Below are 16,619 nucleotides of genomic sequence, written 5' to 3' on the forward strand. Positions count from 1 at the left end.
CTCATCATTGGACGGATCACTTGATACTCAAAGCAGCACAGAGCGAGTACAGAGTACACATGGTTGGTTATTGAGAAGAGAGATAATAGTGAAGTTTTCAAGTGTTGAGACGAGGCGAATTATTGACACAGAGCGATGATGCACAGAACCAATGCCGGATGCCATGAGAAGCCCCCTCTTTTGGCATGTCAAGTCATCATGAAGATATCAGGTACAAAAAACTCATGAGACATGGCGGAAAAGGTGGAGGTGGAGAAGTACACACATTGCACTATCAAGAGCTGAAGAAGAAGAGTCATCGTACATCAGCAGCCAAGTTTTGGAGGCCATGCTCACCCCAAAAAGGTCAAGTCTGGAGAATAGTCAGCACCAGTTGAAGTTTTCCTCTGGTAGTCTAAAATCACAGCACAACGATTGCGGGCCTATTTCAAATGAAGGAAGTTCTTAGTTCTTCCAGGGTTGTTCCAGACTTTGAGGATTTGAGATTTCCGTGATCTGCATTATCGGGCCAGATCATGCACACATACCTTAACCCTAAATAAAGCACCAGGTATTATACGCAAGCCAGGGGCGGGCGTGAAGCAAGAAGCTGTCTGCTGAAGCGAGGAGAGGATGAGGATGAAGAGAACCTAAAACGAGGGCGGCTTCATTTCGAGACCAGACAACGACTCAGTGAAGCCAGAAAGGGTTGGGAGGGTGACCAGGGTGGTCAGGACGGCAGGGATACGCGAGATGCACGAACCAGGCCGGGCTGGGTTGGCGTGCTAGTAAAGGGCTAGCCAGCCAGCCAAGTGAAGTGTTCAAAGATGAGGTGAGTCGAAGATGCCCAGTTGTTGTTGTTGTTGTTGGTCATCGTCACTCATTTTTTTGCTCACTCAGGAAAACACCAGTTTCATTCATGATGCCGCATGATGTGAGGGTAGCCGAGGCATTCTGTAATGGAAAAGGCATTCTTTACACAGACTGAAATGCAGTAGAGACATCTTCAAGACTCTTACAGGTAGTCATCAAAGGTGGCTGTCGATGTGTTAATCACGCATAACGATAATTCAACCCTATTCATCATCTCCTCACCGTACAGCACAGAACGGAACAGCGAAGCACATCACATCACATCACAGCAAAGCAAGTGACTCCTCGATGCCAGGGACACATATTGAAATCGTGGATGCCTTGAGACCTTGCAAGATTGACAGAGGCCTGGGAAGTGGAAGGGTACCAAAGGTGGAGGTGGAGGCGTCGTGGGAAAAAGTGGAGGGGCGGCCAGAGGAAACACACGCGCTTTACAGATTGGAGAACCAATGGGGACATGCCAAAAGACAGACACGCTTCCAGTTCCATCGAGGAAGGCCGCAACCATGTACAGACTGCGCGATCTAGACACGGTATCGCACGGAGCTGCAAAAGAGGGGCAATACGTAGTCCAGTGGAAGGCAACAGCGCGATATTCATCGCTTTACTGACTGGCTGGGCCACTTACAAGGGTTCGGTTGTACAGTGCTGATAACGGACGCGCCAACTGTCGTCAGGTACTGTACCTCGCGCCGTGAGCACTCTTTGCAGCGCGCCGTAGGTACCGACGTTAAACTCGTCTTTTCTCCTCCTGGTCTTGCTCACGCTGCCACTGTCCCAGGCATTCAAAACTATGCCATAGCCCGCCACTGCCATCTCCCGCCTTTTCCCCCTCCCCCCATCGAACAGACATCGTCGCCATCATGTTCGATTTCACCCTCTAAATCCGTCCCAAGCGACTCTCCGAAGTCTGCTCTGGATCGTGTACATCTCCACTCTCCACGGCGTCTTGTCTTGTCTTGAATTCCTGTTGTTTTCATCTTGGTAATATCAAATCTCGTCTCAGAACAATCAATCAATCAACGACCCTCAATCAGGCCGCAGCGGCATTCACTTGCACCTTGCGACTTTTCACAGACTCATTCTCTCTTGCCGCCTGACGGTGCAGAAAAAAAGAGTCACAGTTTTGAACTCTCCTACGAGTTCCTCCACCACAACACACAGCGCAGCACTGCCTGGGTCCAGTCCAGTCCAGTCGAGCCCAGCCAAGCCGAGCCGAGAGCCCAAGCCCGAAGGTACCAACCTTGCCTCCCACCCCGGCTTTTGCCCGCTTGTCCTTGGCCCTGACCCAGAAAGATCGCCTTCTCAGTGAGGTGACTTTACGGAGAAGTGTCCTGTCCTTTCTACCCTGAGTGACTCTTCGTGTCAGTCAGTATCCAGTCAGTCAGTCAGTCAGTCTCCGGACCTCGCTGTATACTCATCCTTCATCATCATTACCCATCTCCTTACCGTCTGATTCAGTCCTTTTTTCCACGTCACGTCTCTTCTGTCTATCCATCTACCTATTACACTTTTACTTTGTTCAAATTCTATTTCTGTCACTGCTACTGTACCTACTACTACCACACTATCTGTATACTCTCATTGTTACTGTTCCCCTGCTAGCCCAGGCTACAGCCCGCTATCAGCTCCTTCGCCACACTCACTCACTCACTGTGCGTGCCTGTGACGAACCGGCTGTTAGTCATCCTTGCCTTGCTTTGCATTGCAATCCCACCAAATCAGGCACAGGCTACCGCCGCGCACACACTCTCTCACGCTCTCTCCGAGATCGCCAGTTGGCTCCCGCCTACTACACGCCCCCACCGAACTTGCTCGGGCTCGCCACCGTGCAAATCGAAAAGAGTCACATCCCACTACGCCAGGCTGTCACTCACCACCTCAACGCCTCACGCCTCGCCCCTTAGGCCACTTTAAACAAGACTCACTTTCTTTCGGCCATCTAATAAACCCATCCATTACCTCGTTCAGGCCGTTTCATCACCTTTCAGCCACGACTTCAAATCTCGCCAACCGTTGCAGTTGTACCTTGCATATCAACCTGCCACCCACCTCGACAGTACAACAGCAACACCTGCTTGATACCCGTCTTTAATACTCGATCTCGACTTCCGACTTCCGACTTCCGACCCCCTCGACCCCCATCTACTATTCGCCAACCCGTTCCGATGGTAGCCTTGTTCTAAGACTACTAATCGCTTCCAACCTCACTCTCGAGATTTGAAGCATTGTCGCAATGCCTGTTGAAAAAACAAATCTTATTTCTGTCGTCGTCTCTGCTTCGTCTTCCGGTCTTATCGCTTGTGCTTCTAAGTCGCTTCTCGACTTCCTTGTCTAGACGCCCCTTGTAATCACACCTACGGATTTACTTTGAGACAGCACTTGCACGCTGTAACGGAGTATAACTGCTCGATTTTGACCTTGCGAACTATTACCGGTAAACCACGATTTGATTGGTTGACTTAGCCTTTGACGGCGACTGGATAATCATACTGGCTTGAATACACTGTTCAAGCCTGTTATAAACTACCACCCAAAATGACCTGCGACGCGATCATTTCGTCCGCTTCCATTCACACCTCTCGATATGCTCCCTACAATACATCTCTAGCTTCTTCCGCCTCAAGCTCACTTTCTTCTGTTTGGTCCGACACCACCTCACAGACTTCCGACGATACCTCTATTTCTGCCCATTCCTCCGACTCAGATTCCTGCGATTCATACTTTTCGAGAAAGGCTGCCGTTGCCGAAAACGCCCCTAACTTCAGACGTTGCGCTCAGAGGACACAAACCGAGGCGCTTCCTGCCGAGCTGCGCCAAAATCCCCGAAGGACTTCGAGTGCTCGTGCTGCTTGCCCTCCTGCCCTGGTTCGACAGTCCGAGCGAAAAGTTAACTTTGTCGATAGCCTAGTCGGTATGTTATGACTGGAACCTGATTTCTCCTTCGTTCATTTAACCGTTGTCCTTTTAGATTCGTCGACGCAGATTGTCGAAGCCATTTGGCCTTTGTCATCTGTCGCCTGTCGAAATGTTACCTCAGACAACCCGGTCCTGCCTCTGCGCAACTTTATCCAGGAGACTCTGCGCCGCTCGCGGACGAGTTACTCCACTCTACAGGTTGCTCTGTATTACTTGATTCTCATCAAGCCTCACGTGCCCAAACACAACTTCACCATGGAACAGCCTGTGGATAGACATGCTGATCGTGCTCTTCAATGTGGCCGTCGCATGTTTCTTGCCGCTCTGATCCTGGCCTCCAAGTACCTTCAGGACAGAAATTACTCTGCCCGTGCCTGGAGCAAGATCTCGGGACTTCGAACTGAAGAGATTAACCAGAACGAAATTGCTTTCCTCCTCGCTGTCAACTGGAAGATGCATATTGCCGATGAAGTCTTTCAGCGATGGACTGATATCGTTCTCAAGTATACACCACCACCGTCCGGCCCTTCTTCTCCTGGTGGAGTCTCTCAGACTGTGTCTCAGCAGGTCTTTGACTGGAAACGAATTATTCTGGGTCTTAACCCTGAATTGACCAACCTTGCGTCGTTGATTCCTGCTGCTCCCCCCATGCCCAGGTCAAGTGACCTTTGCGCATTGTCCCCTCGCAGCATCCTCAACCTTCCTCAGGAGGCTCAGCCTGCAACTGGCTATCAATCAGCCGAGGCTACTCCCACTCCTAAGTCGTACAACGCTCCAATGGCCATGGAGCCCGCGCCTGTAGGATTTGCCTCTGGTCGCCTGGCTCCCGCCTTAGGAAAACTGCCAACTCCCCGACTTACTCCTCAGAGTAATGGACTCTGCACTCCTGCCGCGAGTGCCGCTTCTCATATGCTCAGCAGGAGCTCTATGGGTATGGCTATGGCCCAGGCTAGCAACATGACTACTGCCCAGTATCTCGATCGTCTTCCCTCTTATATGACTTCGTCACCTCAAAACTTCTGTCCTGTTCGTCGATCCTCTCTTGCCAACTCAGTGTCAACAGCTTCCTCACCTGAATCTATGATTTCGGATACTTCGCGCTCCTCGCGCTCATCCTCCATTTCTTCCACTTCCACGCTTGCTAGCGCGACCCTCGGCCCCTCCAGGCTGGGTGTTCCGTCGCGATTTCGAGCGCAGAAGCTTTGCAATGAAAGACTGAGCCAGAAGCCGACCGTTTCTTCGGTTCCTGAGGATTATGATGTACACTGCTACACGTCATCTCCCGAAAATTGCACCGGCCCGGTTGGTAAACTCGGAGATTTGTCGTTGGACACACCATTGGCAAGAAGACAGCAAGAGCTTGAGGATATGGCTCGTGATTCTGATGCTGCTCGTGCTCTGCAAGAGCTTCAGAACTACAACGCCTCAGCCCCTAGAAGTGGTACAAAGCGAAGCCGAACTGCCTCCATGGACAACTGTCTTCAGGAGAATGTTCGCGAGATGCTGGGTGGTCGTTACTCTACTCAGAGACCCACCTGGCCTGATACGTTGGTTCGTACTCGGGGTATTACCTCCGAGTCCAACCTCCAGGTCCCCGTCCGACCCAGCCTGCCAGGCACTGGCAAGCGAGTGTGTTGTTCTGCTGAAGCGGCACAGGGCTACGAATTTTCGTCTGTCCATCCTGCCCTTGGCATTCGGGGACCTGGGATGTGGGAAGGTATCTTGAACTAAGCCCATTATACCACGTTGGTCACCTTAATTTTCTTGATCAACTCGATACCCCGTCGACTACCGACAAACTACATCCTTACCACAATGTGAAGACTTAATGTTGAATCAATAACATTTTCTATGTCAATTTTTGAACTGGATTGCTGGCAAGCAAGGAGTCTTTTGCTAAAAGGCCTTGGATACCATATATCTTGATAACTTGGCAATGTGCTCGGAAAGCATTTTGCTGATGTTTAAGATTGGGCCAAAAAGCGTGTTCATTTGCGTGCATCTCTAGGATTGGGCATATGAGAAAGGGGACGGTGGCGAGCGTCTTGTTTTGTCAGAGGATGTGAAGAGATGACGATTGCAACTTTGTATGAATAGGACGTCACTTCGTTTTTGTTTTGCTTGTACATTTTGCTTTTATATAGCGTTGTTTGCTCGTTTCGTCGCTGCGGTCTCTGGTAAGAGATTAAGGACGATTCAGAGAGTCACGGCGCGGTGGTGAGGAGAAACGGACAGTACAAGGGGAGTAATAGGTTTGATTTGCTGCCAAAACCGCGCAGGCGACCGCCACGAAAGGACAGCAATTTGGCGTCGAACGTTGCATCTGCGAGGGAATGGGGTTTGCATCAAATGGAGTTCAATCTGCCCTTTCTGCAATCAAGATAACCGAAGCACCACATGATGTCTAAGAGACATAGCCAAAGCTTGAATCCACTCGACCTCGTCAAAGGCAGACTCTGGGAACTTCGATGGCAAACAAACCAGTCGATTTCGGACGCGGACTCGAGCAGAGGAGTCCCAGGAATGAGCTGAATTGAAGAGAGCGATGACGCTATGGCGAAATCTAATAGCTAGCTTGAAACAGTCCTCGCGATAGTGGACTCGTGCCAGTCGTTTCCGATCCCTTATGGAACCAATTTTCGGATAGGAGAAAGACACACGAGCAAACCAAGACAAGCACCAAATCAAAAAAAGAAGCATTATGCTGGAACACTTGACTCTCTTCGTTTACGCTGACTTCCTTACATGCAACTCAAGCGAAACCGTGACTACGTGAAACGCCATAATCGAGGTTGAGCAAAGAAGCTCGAAACACAAGACCGAAGCCATCTCGAGACCCGATGTTTGCCACACACAAACCAGTGTCTTCAATCGATATAGAGTTGTGCAATCTGTTGCATAACCGAACCATACGCACAGCAGTCACAGGGACCCTCGTGCAAAGGCCTTCCTTTTTCGGGACTACCAGGAAGCGCATAAATCAAGGTCGCGAAATCCCGGCATCGCGTGGTTTGCTGGACATGGTGTGCTTACGGTGTGTGAGTCATTCCCCCCCTCTCACCCCCGTTCGCTTGGCGCAGACTTGACAGGATGCTATCTTTTATCCCTCTTAACTTCTTTGTTCCGGGAAGCCGGGAACTATCTTAATTGGGTAGTCAAAGGCAAGGACATTGAGTTGTGTGTGTGGGCTGCGAGAAAGAAATGAGTTTTGGTTGGTGTTGCCGTACGAACATCGTGAAGATGAGTGGTGTTGAGGCAGGTCGTTGGCTCAGGTGGAGATGAAAAAGATTTTGCACGGTAAGCGAGAATGCAGGTGAGTCGAAGAAGGAGAGTCTTTTCGCTTATGGGAGTGACTGTGCTTGTAGCATCGTTACAGTTTTCTCCTCCCGTGATGCTGAGGGTCTCACGATACTATCTCCCCACACCAAATCTAGATATACATGGCGTAGTTGTAAAAACACCCATACCGCCTACTCTAGGCAGAAGTCTATAGAAAACATAATGATATACTTCTAATCATTCTGTACACTTTTCCCTGTCTTCTCATGAGATGTGACATATGACCACAAGGTATGTTGCAATCCAGGAGGGGGCGTTCATGCAAGTATTGTGATACAATAAACGATGAGCCATAATGATTACAAATAAGCTTCAACAAAGACCTATGTACTAATCATTCACCCCGGGGAGTGAAGTCGGTTGAGCCCTTGGAATCCCAGGACGGTTCATCGTCGAGTGCCTGAGGCGGCAGAGTCGGCGAGCTACATTAGGTAGGCCGACAGGAAGTTATTGTTTGACTTCCCATGGATGTGCTGCTGGATACCACGCTATAATGGGGAGGGGGTGGTGTCAGGATGTATTACTTTGGTGAGCCAGGGGCCCCAAACCCGTCGTGATACATTCCGATTGTGCTGTAGACTTCCCGAAGGATCTCTTTGGCAACAACACCATCAGCACCCCATTTCAGCCGTTGGTCGATACGTCGTCTTTCTTCCCGGGCAATATCTCTGGGTAAGCCGCGACAGAGAGAAGTGAGATCGATCAAGTTTATGATGAGAACACTGGGCTCAGAGGCGTCGATGAATGCATTTCGAAGACAGTCCAGCTGTATCTCCCACGATGACTCATTTTCCTCGAGACCGTATACTCTCCCAGCTCGTCGGAGCCAGAATAGGAGGCGTAATCTCCTCTCGTCCCATGGCCCAGTGATAAGGACTGTAGGTATACGTACCTTTGGGTGAATATCACACCCACCCCATTCCCCGACCGCCTCGAACGGCTTCCAGGATAAGACCTCCTGGTAATCAGCTTCAAAACATTCCTTGGAGTTGAAGTGTCCGACGCCGCCTTCAAATTGGTGCTCGTGGCTATACATAAAGGGGTCACCGTCTGCGTCCAGCCTGGGCAGGTAATGCCCATAATGGCGGTCTCTAGCATAAGTATCTGCCCATGTTTGTTGTGATTGAACTATCAAGTCGGCACTGATCCATGGTAGATTTAGTATAGTCGACTGTGGTTTGTTAGATACTTAAGAACAACATAAGCTTGAGGATACCGACGTACCTGAAGCTGTCGATCACCACCCACGTCGCTCTTATCTTTCGCGGGATCCGTCGAAAGGTTACCGAACCATTGTTCCCAGGTGTCATGAAATGCCCACATGAGGAATCTTATGAGGGTCACACGTCCAGATAGCTTTGCGCCGATGACTGGTGAGGCGCGAGGCAAATCAACATTGGCGCTATAGAGAAAGATGCTCTCGATAATCTCTGCCGGAAGGGCTTGGAGAACAGGTTTCCAGCGAGTTGCCCGAGAGGCGAGAACATTGGACAGAGAGCGTTTCATCCTCTTGAGAGAACGGGTTTCTGTGGCGGCGGACGTAGATGTGGAAATTCCGCGAAGTGATGTGTTATTTGCAGATGGTCGTTTTCGTTTGCCGCGAATTCGAACAGGCGTGAGAGTCATTGTATGAAGCCTGTGATCAGAGCTCGACGCATGTGTCGCTGCTTAAGATCTTTCATAGATGACAGGAACGTAGAGGCCTGCAAGCCAAGCCGACGGCGAGCACTGCGTGGACTGGGGAATTTCGAAGCTCATATATGCACGCAGAGATAGCTTGTTCTTCAAGCGTTTGATGTTTCACGCCCTTGAGAAGAGATTACCCGTCACCTGGAGACCCATTGATGTGGCCGCCAAGAGAGTGTAGGGAGACAGACGTCTTTGAGAAAGCTTGGATGTTTGACGAAGGAAAAAAACCGGTGTAGAGGAACTGATCCTATGGGATGGCTGGTTAGATAACCCAAGGTTCAGGCATTGATTAAAGATACATAAAGCATATAAAAACAATATTTTCATGCGTGCCGAGATCCTGCATGCTCTATCTCACTTCAAATCTATATATAATTGTGTTGTCTTAGATTGCAATATGCCGAGTCAGGATATGATATCTGCAGTTACTATAATTTACGGCGCTGTTTGTATAACCACCCACCCGAGATCCGCTGCCACAGAACCAGAGGCTTGGGCCTGATGACTAAGACATTTTTTTTGTGACATCGACTTTTCCTAGGTAGATATCGTCAACGATCGATAAGAGTTTATTTTCCCACAGTGACCTCGAATTATACTCAACTCCAATGCCTGTGTAACCCGAATACCCAGTGATGCAGTCAACTCTGTGTCTTCCGGTTCCGTCTCGAAGCCTTCTACGATTTCTTCGGTGTCAGTCTAAGAGGGCTTTCGCGAGCGCAAACCATGGCCGAGACACAATAACCACTTCAGCTATACGCTGCCGCGCTCGATCGTTGAACACTGTAGCGATACGGAAACAATCCCTAGCATTAACGACGGCATGCGAAAGACGAGTCACAACTGTAGAGCCATCGCTCTTCGACAAAGATCCCGTTACCCGAAAGCTTCCGGACCGAAACCAACCTTTGACATCACAAAACCACTTCAGCACGAGCCGAAATGCGCAGGGTTTCTGGAGTGGACGGAAGTCGAGCTCAAGCTATATGCCAACCTGGAATAGCTTTCTAAAGTTCGCGGGGAAGAAAAACGAAAAGGCTCTGAAGCCGGACGACCTACCGAACCATGACGAGTTTGGTGACAACTCGTCTATTTTCAACAATCGGCGAACACTTGCAGCCAAGGCGGCCTCCGAGCCTCGACTACGATGTACAGAAGTCGACGAGCATGGGAACGTAATTCTGGTGGACGGAGAATTCAAAAAGACCGAGCTCATTGCCAAGGTATGGGCGAATATACAGACTTTGCGTAGCACGATACTCACACTGCGTTTCTTCTAGTTTGGCTTGCTGCCTCGGGATTTGCGAAAGATCGATTCTTCCAACCTGCCTCACATACTGATCCGTCCTTCGGCCATCTTACTCAATCTGCTTCATCTCAAGGTCTTGATCAAGCATGACCGAGTTCTTCTCTTCGATATCTACGGTTCCAAGACGTCATACCCTCAGTCGGCCTTTATGTATGATTTGCAGGGAAAACTGCAGCAAAAGACCGCGCCAGGAAATGCCTCTCTCCCTTACGAGTTCCGTGCGTTAGAAGCCGTACTGACGTCGGTCACGTCTGAGCTCGAAGCCGACTTTGAGGCGGTGCGGGAGCCTGTCATGCATATTCTCAGCGAACTTGAGGATGACATTGATAGACACAAGCTGCGCATGCTTCTTATTCTGTCTAAGCGGGTGAGCACTTTTGAACAAAAGGCCAAGCTCGTCAGGGATGCCATCGAGGACCTCCTTGAAGCGGACGATGATCTCGCAGATATGTATCTGACTGAGAAGACGCATGATCTGTATCGAGGAGAGGACGACCATACGGAAGTTGAGATGCTCTTAGAGTCGTACCACAAGTTGACGGACGAAATCGTGCAGGAGGCTGGCAACCTTGTTTCTGGCATCCGAAACACGGAAGAAATGTGAGGACACTCTTTTGACTTGCTACTGTTTATATGGCTAACAATCGCAGCGTTCGTGCTATTCTAGATGCCAACCGAAATGCTCTCATGCTGCTTGATCTTAAGTTCAGCGTTGGCACATTGGGTCTGGCAATGGGAACATTCCTGGCTGGTCTTTATGGCATGAACCTCGAGAACTTTATCGAAGAAACTAACTGGGGCTTCGCTGGTGTCACTGGGGTCTCGGTTGTCTTCTCGCTTATCGTATGCTGGTATGGCCTCACCAAGCTCCGCCGCGTACAACGTATCAAGATGATGGACGCCGAACGACCGGCGATCGCTCGTGGACAGTCTTATTTCCCTGATGATCGCTCGGCGCTAGGACTCCTTGATAACAGGAACCGCGAGATGCTACGACGAATCAACATGCAGAAGGCCGTGTCGCAGCAGAAAAAGAAGTGGCTGTAGGCAATGAGCTGGCAAGGCAAAGACAACGAAAAAGACATGTTGGAACACAAGTTCCAACAATAGATCTGGGTATTTCTGACTACCTATTTTGTGGCACAAATCAAGCCACCTGTACCAACTAGACCATTTACTAGAAACTAGATACCTACTCATCTCAATGAGGCTGGAGTTGAAGCGAAAGATACCCTAATGCGGACAGCAGACATACCTTGACAGGCATCATCCATCGAGATGTCCAAAAGTCTAATGCTACCCTGCGAGAATGACGACCAACAAGAATACTCCAAAGAAAATTTGCGAACATCCTGTTTTCCTTCGGCTGTCCAGGCTGGGGTCTGATCGCCATTGCGACACAAATTCTCGTGTAAATTGATTTCATCATGACATAGTGATGTCAGACGTTATTTCCTTTTTTGAACCCTCCTTCAAACTCGTTTAACCAAATCAACACAATTGGATGAGATGAGACATACGCAAGGTAGTGTCGCACCATCTGTAGGGGTAAGGGCGGGAAAATCAGCGGAGTTATTGCAGGGAATCATCGCGAAAGATCGATTTGCCTGACGTCGCGGCTGCAACCTTTCAATCAGAGCCGCAAAGGGCTACAGCGGCAGCAAATATTACAGACCTTGTTTTTCTAAGTGGACCAGCCACACGCTGAACGTCATAATTCGTGATATGGCCAATCAATAACCATATGTCACTGTAGCCACAGCATTTAATGTGGCTAGGACGCGGGTCATGAGGAAATCTGAGATTCCAAACTGACGTCAGGAATTAACATGATGGAGGAAAAAGTCACTGTAAGTATGATCCAAGAAAACCACCCCTGTAAATTTCCGATTGACAACCAACGGTTCTCAGATATATAAGGCTGCAAGGACGTTGAAAGATATAAAATTTCATTCCAACACATCTGCAATAACAAACAACAACAACAACAACTACACCTACAACATCCTACAACACCTTATTAATCTTTTACAAGACCATCTCGTGTAAATACACAAAAACACAACCACCTAAAACTCAACACTACACAAATCATCCAAAATGGGCGGTGTTATGTCTTGTGTAAGCCTTCACCGCTACCCCTTTACCCTCGACAACAGAAACTAACAACATGTTCTATAGATCCGATCTTGCCTCCAGACCATTGGAGATGCAATCATGGCTGTTATCGGCGGTATCGGCCGCATCCTCCAGGCCATCATCGGCGCCGTTGTCCGCTTCTGCGGTATCATCGTTAGCTTCCTCACCTGCGGTTACTGTGGTAGCAAGGGTGGACGCACCAAGCGACGAACACGCAGCCACATGAGGTCGACAAGAGTATAGAGACTCCGACACTCGCTCTGAACGACGCCAAGGAATAGAGAAGCGCTTTATGATACCAATTTGAGAGAGAGTTAGGGAAGGGGGGAAGAAGGGCGGATAATGATACACGGGTACATGGTGAAGGAGTTTTGTGACTGTCGCGATAACGGCCGTATTTGGTTTCTTTTGTGATTCCCTTTGTATTCTTGCGATAGCATTAGGATATCCAATCCAAAGATCTTTCTGCAAACATCTACTACTGCCCCTTCGAAGTGACTGTTTCAACTACCTATGATATACGAATAGCAATTCACCCATTGACCCAATTAATTGAGTTAAGCATAAGGCTAGGGTGAAATTGTGGCATGCACGAACGTTATCTATCATTGTCAACGCCACAATTTCAGTAACTAAGACAGGCGGTGTTTGATTGACACAAATGTATGGGAACTTTGAAACATGAGAGTATGATAAAATGCGACTTACGTAAACCACGCAAAAATATTGTCAATTACACGTTGACGGAACATGACCCAACGCCCATCTTATTAATCTAGTCGTCCTCTTCCATCACATTACGGGTAAAGAACCCATGGATCTGTCGCCCGGATGCTGCGCCTACCAGGGGCGTTAATTCTTGTACAGACATATTAGCAATCTCACGGATACTCTCTGTTTTGAGTACCAAGTTCTTTATGTTTTGCGGCGTGACACCTGGCACAATGGCAAGCATATCTTGTGGTTCTTGGTTGAAAGCCTGCTCCTCAGCCCGAGTGTCCTTATCTAGACCAGCTCTGACGGCGGCGATCGGATCTGGCTCCTCTTCTTGAGTCTTGAGAGTCTCAAAGATCTCGGCGGTTTGGTAGGGAGAAGAGGACCAGATGATGCGCAACTTGGGAAATGCGATAGTGAGTAGTACAAGTTTGGATTGAAGATCGGATGACATATTAGTTGGGGCAACACTGTTCAGGCTCCCGGAAAGATCGGCAAATGGCTCCAAGGTAAAGGACTTGTTCTGGTCAAACTCGATCAGAAGCATCACATTCTTGTAGTACTGAAACATGGTCTCGGCCTGACTGTAGAGTCGGCCATCTTTGAACGACGAGATCAAATCACTGATGGACTTGCGTTCCACGCAGATATTCGGCGACAGAATATAATCTCCAACGGTGAGCATACATGGGACAATGACCATGGAGCGACCATGAAGAAGTGAAGGTAATGAGGAACGAAATTCTCGTACGTCTATCACCACACGCGGTGGTTCAGCTGTTGCAGCCAGCCTTCCACCACCAGCAATTCGGGTATTGACGGTACGAAGGAACGCCTCTTCAGGATCCTCTGTTGGATCGACTGTCATGACAAGTGACATGCTTGCCCTTTCTTTGATGACTTTGGTGAATGCATCTTTTTCTCGGCGGACGGATGACAAGTACTTCTGCTCCTCGACTGAGCCGCCGTAATACATGAAGTACACCCTTACGTTCCTGTCGTTATGCGAGGATCGGTATACTTCAACTCGACGAATGAAAGCGGCATCGGGCTCGTACATGATGATGTAGCGGGGTTTCGTTTCCTCGAGGACATGCTCGTCTTGATCTCCGTCGTATGCATGAACAACGACAAGATCTTGCATATCGTACATCTTGAAGTACTCTTCCATATTGTCGAGAGGGTCCGACACAACCTCTTCTTTCTGCTGAGCTTCCTCTTCCGTGATTTGTACCTCCGCCATCAGATCGGCAACCTCTCTTGGTTTTTCGATATACTGCATGATGCTGCCGTTCTCAGCGCGACCCATGCTTGTCCCGGCGTTGCCTCCACCGCGCATTCGACGCCTCTTGTTTGCAGGAGCCTTCCCGCCTCTCAACCCTCCAAAACCCGGGCGGGTGTCAGTAGCACCATTGAGAGCCTTTTGGTTTTCAGAAAAGAGAGTCGCGCTGATCTGAGCAAATTGCCTCTTCCATTTGAGGTAGTTTCGCAAGCGCCTCCGCATCATGAAAGCTGCAGAGCGCTTATCTTCGTCTTCCTCGTCCTCGCTCACCCGCTTCTCCGTCTTGGGCTTGACGTGCATTGTTTGCAAGAAGTCTCGTAACTGGCGGCATGTGTCAGTATTTGAACACATCACGAGAATGGTGCCATTGGAATCATCTCGAACAGGAGGCTCAAAATACAAGTCGCGGTCGATCTCCTCTAGGACCTCTGCCAACAATGCCCATTTAGGAAGTTCCTCAAGAACGGGTCTCAAGGAGTCGATGTTATCCTCCCGAGCTGCATCCCTGGCGCTAGCGGAATATACTCGTCGCCTTGCAGTGTCAAAAATGGTTTGGGCGGCGTCAAGGAAAAGCCATGGTGACTGGTTTTGTCGAGTCGACCCTGGCGGCGGAGAGTGAGCTGCATGTATGGTATCGAGATGTTGAAGGAAGGAAACAGCATCATAAGATAAAATCGAATTGAGCATGCCTCTCAGTACCGTCAGATCATTGACAATCTGTTTCGTCTTCCAGCTCACCCGATGCCAATTAGGATCAAGCTGCCGTCGTACGATGACGTCAAAGTTCTTGAGAAGAGCACTGTCGAGGTTCCAGTCGTCCATTTCCAGGCCGCTGTTACCTTTCTTGAGCTCGTGAATGCTGACTTCGACACACTCCATGATGGCGGTCTGAATATCACGCATAGAGTCTGTCATGGGAACCTCGAGTTCTATCACCTCGGCTTTCTTCTTTCCTTCTAAGGATTGCGCAACTGTGACATGAAATCGAGGCCATAGCGAGGCTTTTCGAAGAAAAAGGTTTCTCATCATAGTAGCCAGAGGGGAAAAGCCGGTCGTGAAAGGATCGGGATTATCGGAAAAGGCTTTTAGGAAACCAATCTTGTTCTTTTGGCGGTAAACTCTTAGGATGAAAGCTTCAAGGGATGTTGCGATGACACGATCGGCGTGGAGCACAACAAGGCCTGTGATGGACTCGGGATTGAGCAGGCTCGTGAGAAGATCCACGACCAAAATGCGCGACGTGATGCTGAATATTCCACCCTTTGTATACATCTTTTCTCTTGCACCAACGCTCTGGGAATCTGTATTGACGACCGTCAAGCCACGCGCCTTGGGCGACATGCTGATGGCCGCATGCTCGGCCAATGCTTCTCCAATCCAACCATTTTCTCGATCATCAGCGCCGACTACTACAATCAAGTTGTTGCCAGCCGCGTCGTAGGAGTGGAGGAGATTGTTGACAAGGCGCATTAACCCAAGGCCACGGGCGATCACGACAAGCTCATCTTCGGCGCGAAGCTCCTGGAATAAGCTCTGCTGGTATTCCTATAATCAGTTAGATAAATGTGATAGCATCAAATACCTGACCAACGTACGAGCGGAAGTGAAAGCTTCACAGGCTGGGGAGCATTATTTGCAGACATGCGGGCCACTCAGGTGTTGATGTTGGCAAATAAAGTGTTGTAAAGGAAGGGATGATGACCGTGAATGATGCATTTGAAGATCTTAGTGGGGAGCCCAAGCCATGGCGGGGAATGTCTAAGTCGCCGCCATGAGACAGAGCAATCATGATATGGACTATCTAAATACTGGCGATCATGATACCAACATCAAACCACTGGCGATCAATGTTTGAAAGTTTGAAGAATACCTCATGCCGAGGACTACCTACTACGTGCAGAGTTACTACCTAGGTATTCATGAAGCTTTGGTGGCAAGTTTGATTCAAGCTGCCAAGATATCAGCCACCCTATTTGTGCAGCATGCTTATTACTGCTACCATTTGTTTCATGGTAGTACCACATCTGGATATCATGCTAGTAAAACTACTGCAAAGCATTTTGCGATGTTGTGCAGCTTGTCGCCGCGTGGATTGTTACTGGATCCACGACTGTTTGATGGCCTTGATTTCACAGTTACCATTATGCCTATCTATGCCCACCTGGACGTTGTGTACACCTGCAATGACTATCACCACGTCATTTTCAAGATCCTGCAGAGTCCTAGATAGTAGTGGTATTAACACTGGCAGTTCTTGGAATAAAAGAGCCAATTAGAAACTTTATTTGACCTCTTGTGACACTTCTCCAAAGAGCTTGCGTTGTTACCCGTCGCAACTCGCGCCACATAAATAGTCTTACGTAGGGCGACGACGTC

The 16,619-nt window shown here is 49.1% G+C and overlaps 6 protein-coding genes across 6 annotated transcripts; 4 read left to right on the forward strand and 2 right to left on the reverse strand.

Moving 5' to 3' along the window:
• Nucleotides 1-1,358: 1,358 nt before the first annotated feature.
• Nucleotides 1,359-2,759, forward strand: FGSG_13324 (uncharacterized protein; the record flags this gene model as incomplete). The annotated part of the gene is made up of 5 exons (XM_011321777.1): nucleotides 1,359-1,385; nucleotides 1,423-1,776; nucleotides 1,859-2,160; nucleotides 2,314-2,507; nucleotides 2,578-2,759. The coding sequence occupies 5 exons, from the start codon at nucleotides 1,359-1,361 to the stop codon at nucleotides 2,757-2,759; spliced, it is 1,059 nt and encodes a 352-aa protein (XP_011320079.1).
• A 631-nt stretch (nucleotides 2,760-3,390) lies between these two features.
• On the forward strand, nucleotides 3,391-5,502 carry FGSG_08662 (uncharacterized protein; the record flags this gene model as incomplete). The annotated part of the gene is made up of 2 exons (XM_011321778.1): nucleotides 3,391-3,766; nucleotides 3,824-5,502. The coding sequence occupies 2 exons, from the start codon at nucleotides 3,391-3,393 to the stop codon at nucleotides 5,500-5,502; spliced, it is 2,055 nt and encodes a 684-aa protein (XP_011320080.1).
• A 2,128-nt stretch (nucleotides 5,503-7,630) lies between these two features.
• On the reverse strand, nucleotides 7,631-8,736 carry FGSG_08661 (uncharacterized protein; the record flags this gene model as incomplete). Its single annotated transcript, XM_011321779.1, has 2 exons — nucleotides 7,631-8,281; nucleotides 8,335-8,736. The coding sequence occupies 2 exons, from the start codon at nucleotides 8,734-8,736 to the stop codon at nucleotides 7,631-7,633; spliced, it is 1,053 nt and encodes a 350-aa protein (XP_011320081.1).
• Nucleotides 8,737-9,434: 698 nt separating this feature from the next.
• FGSG_08660 (inner membrane magnesium transporter MRS2) lies at nucleotides 9,435-11,155 on the forward strand (the record flags this gene model as incomplete). Its single annotated transcript, XM_011321780.1, has 4 exons — nucleotides 9,435-9,492; nucleotides 9,610-10,022; nucleotides 10,080-10,708; nucleotides 10,759-11,155. 4 exons carry the CDS (start codon nucleotides 9,435-9,437, stop codon nucleotides 11,153-11,155), a joined length of 1,497 nt encoding a protein of 498 aa, XP_011320082.1.
• A 904-nt stretch (nucleotides 11,156-12,059) lies between these two features.
• On the forward strand, nucleotides 12,060-12,721 carry FGSG_08659 (uncharacterized protein). Its single transcript, XM_011321781.1, has 2 exons — nucleotides 12,060-12,229; nucleotides 12,290-12,721. The coding sequence occupies exons 1-2, from the start codon at nucleotides 12,209-12,211 to the stop codon at nucleotides 12,488-12,490; spliced, it is 222 nt and encodes a 73-aa protein (XP_011320083.1). The 5' UTR covers nucleotides 12,060-12,208; the 3' UTR covers nucleotides 12,491-12,721.
• A 301-nt stretch (nucleotides 12,722-13,022) lies between these two features.
• On the reverse strand, nucleotides 13,023-15,886 carry FGSG_08658 (uncharacterized protein; the record flags this gene model as incomplete). The annotated part of the gene is made up of 2 exons (XM_011321782.1): nucleotides 13,023-15,788; nucleotides 15,839-15,886. 2 exons carry the CDS (start codon nucleotides 15,884-15,886, stop codon nucleotides 13,023-13,025), a joined length of 2,814 nt encoding a protein of 937 aa, XP_011320084.1.
• Nucleotides 15,887-16,619: the final 733 nt, after the last annotated feature.

The sequence above is a fragment of the Fusarium graminearum genome, chromosome 2 (assembly GCF_000240135.3).
Source record: "Fusarium graminearum PH-1 chromosome 2, whole genome shotgun sequence".
Classification (NCBI taxonomy): Eukaryota; Fungi; Ascomycota; class Sordariomycetes; order Hypocreales; family Nectriaceae; genus Fusarium; species Fusarium graminearum.

Excerpts from the sequence above, each read along its gene's own strand:
- FGSG_08659 (XM_011321781.1), top strand. The coding sequence starts at position 12,209 with ATGGGCGGTGTTATGTCTTGT. Across the intron at positions 12,230-12,289 it reads TGGGCGGTGTTATGTCTTGT|ATCCGATCTTGCCTCCAGAC; the intron begins GTAAGCCTTCAC and ends CATGTTCTATAG.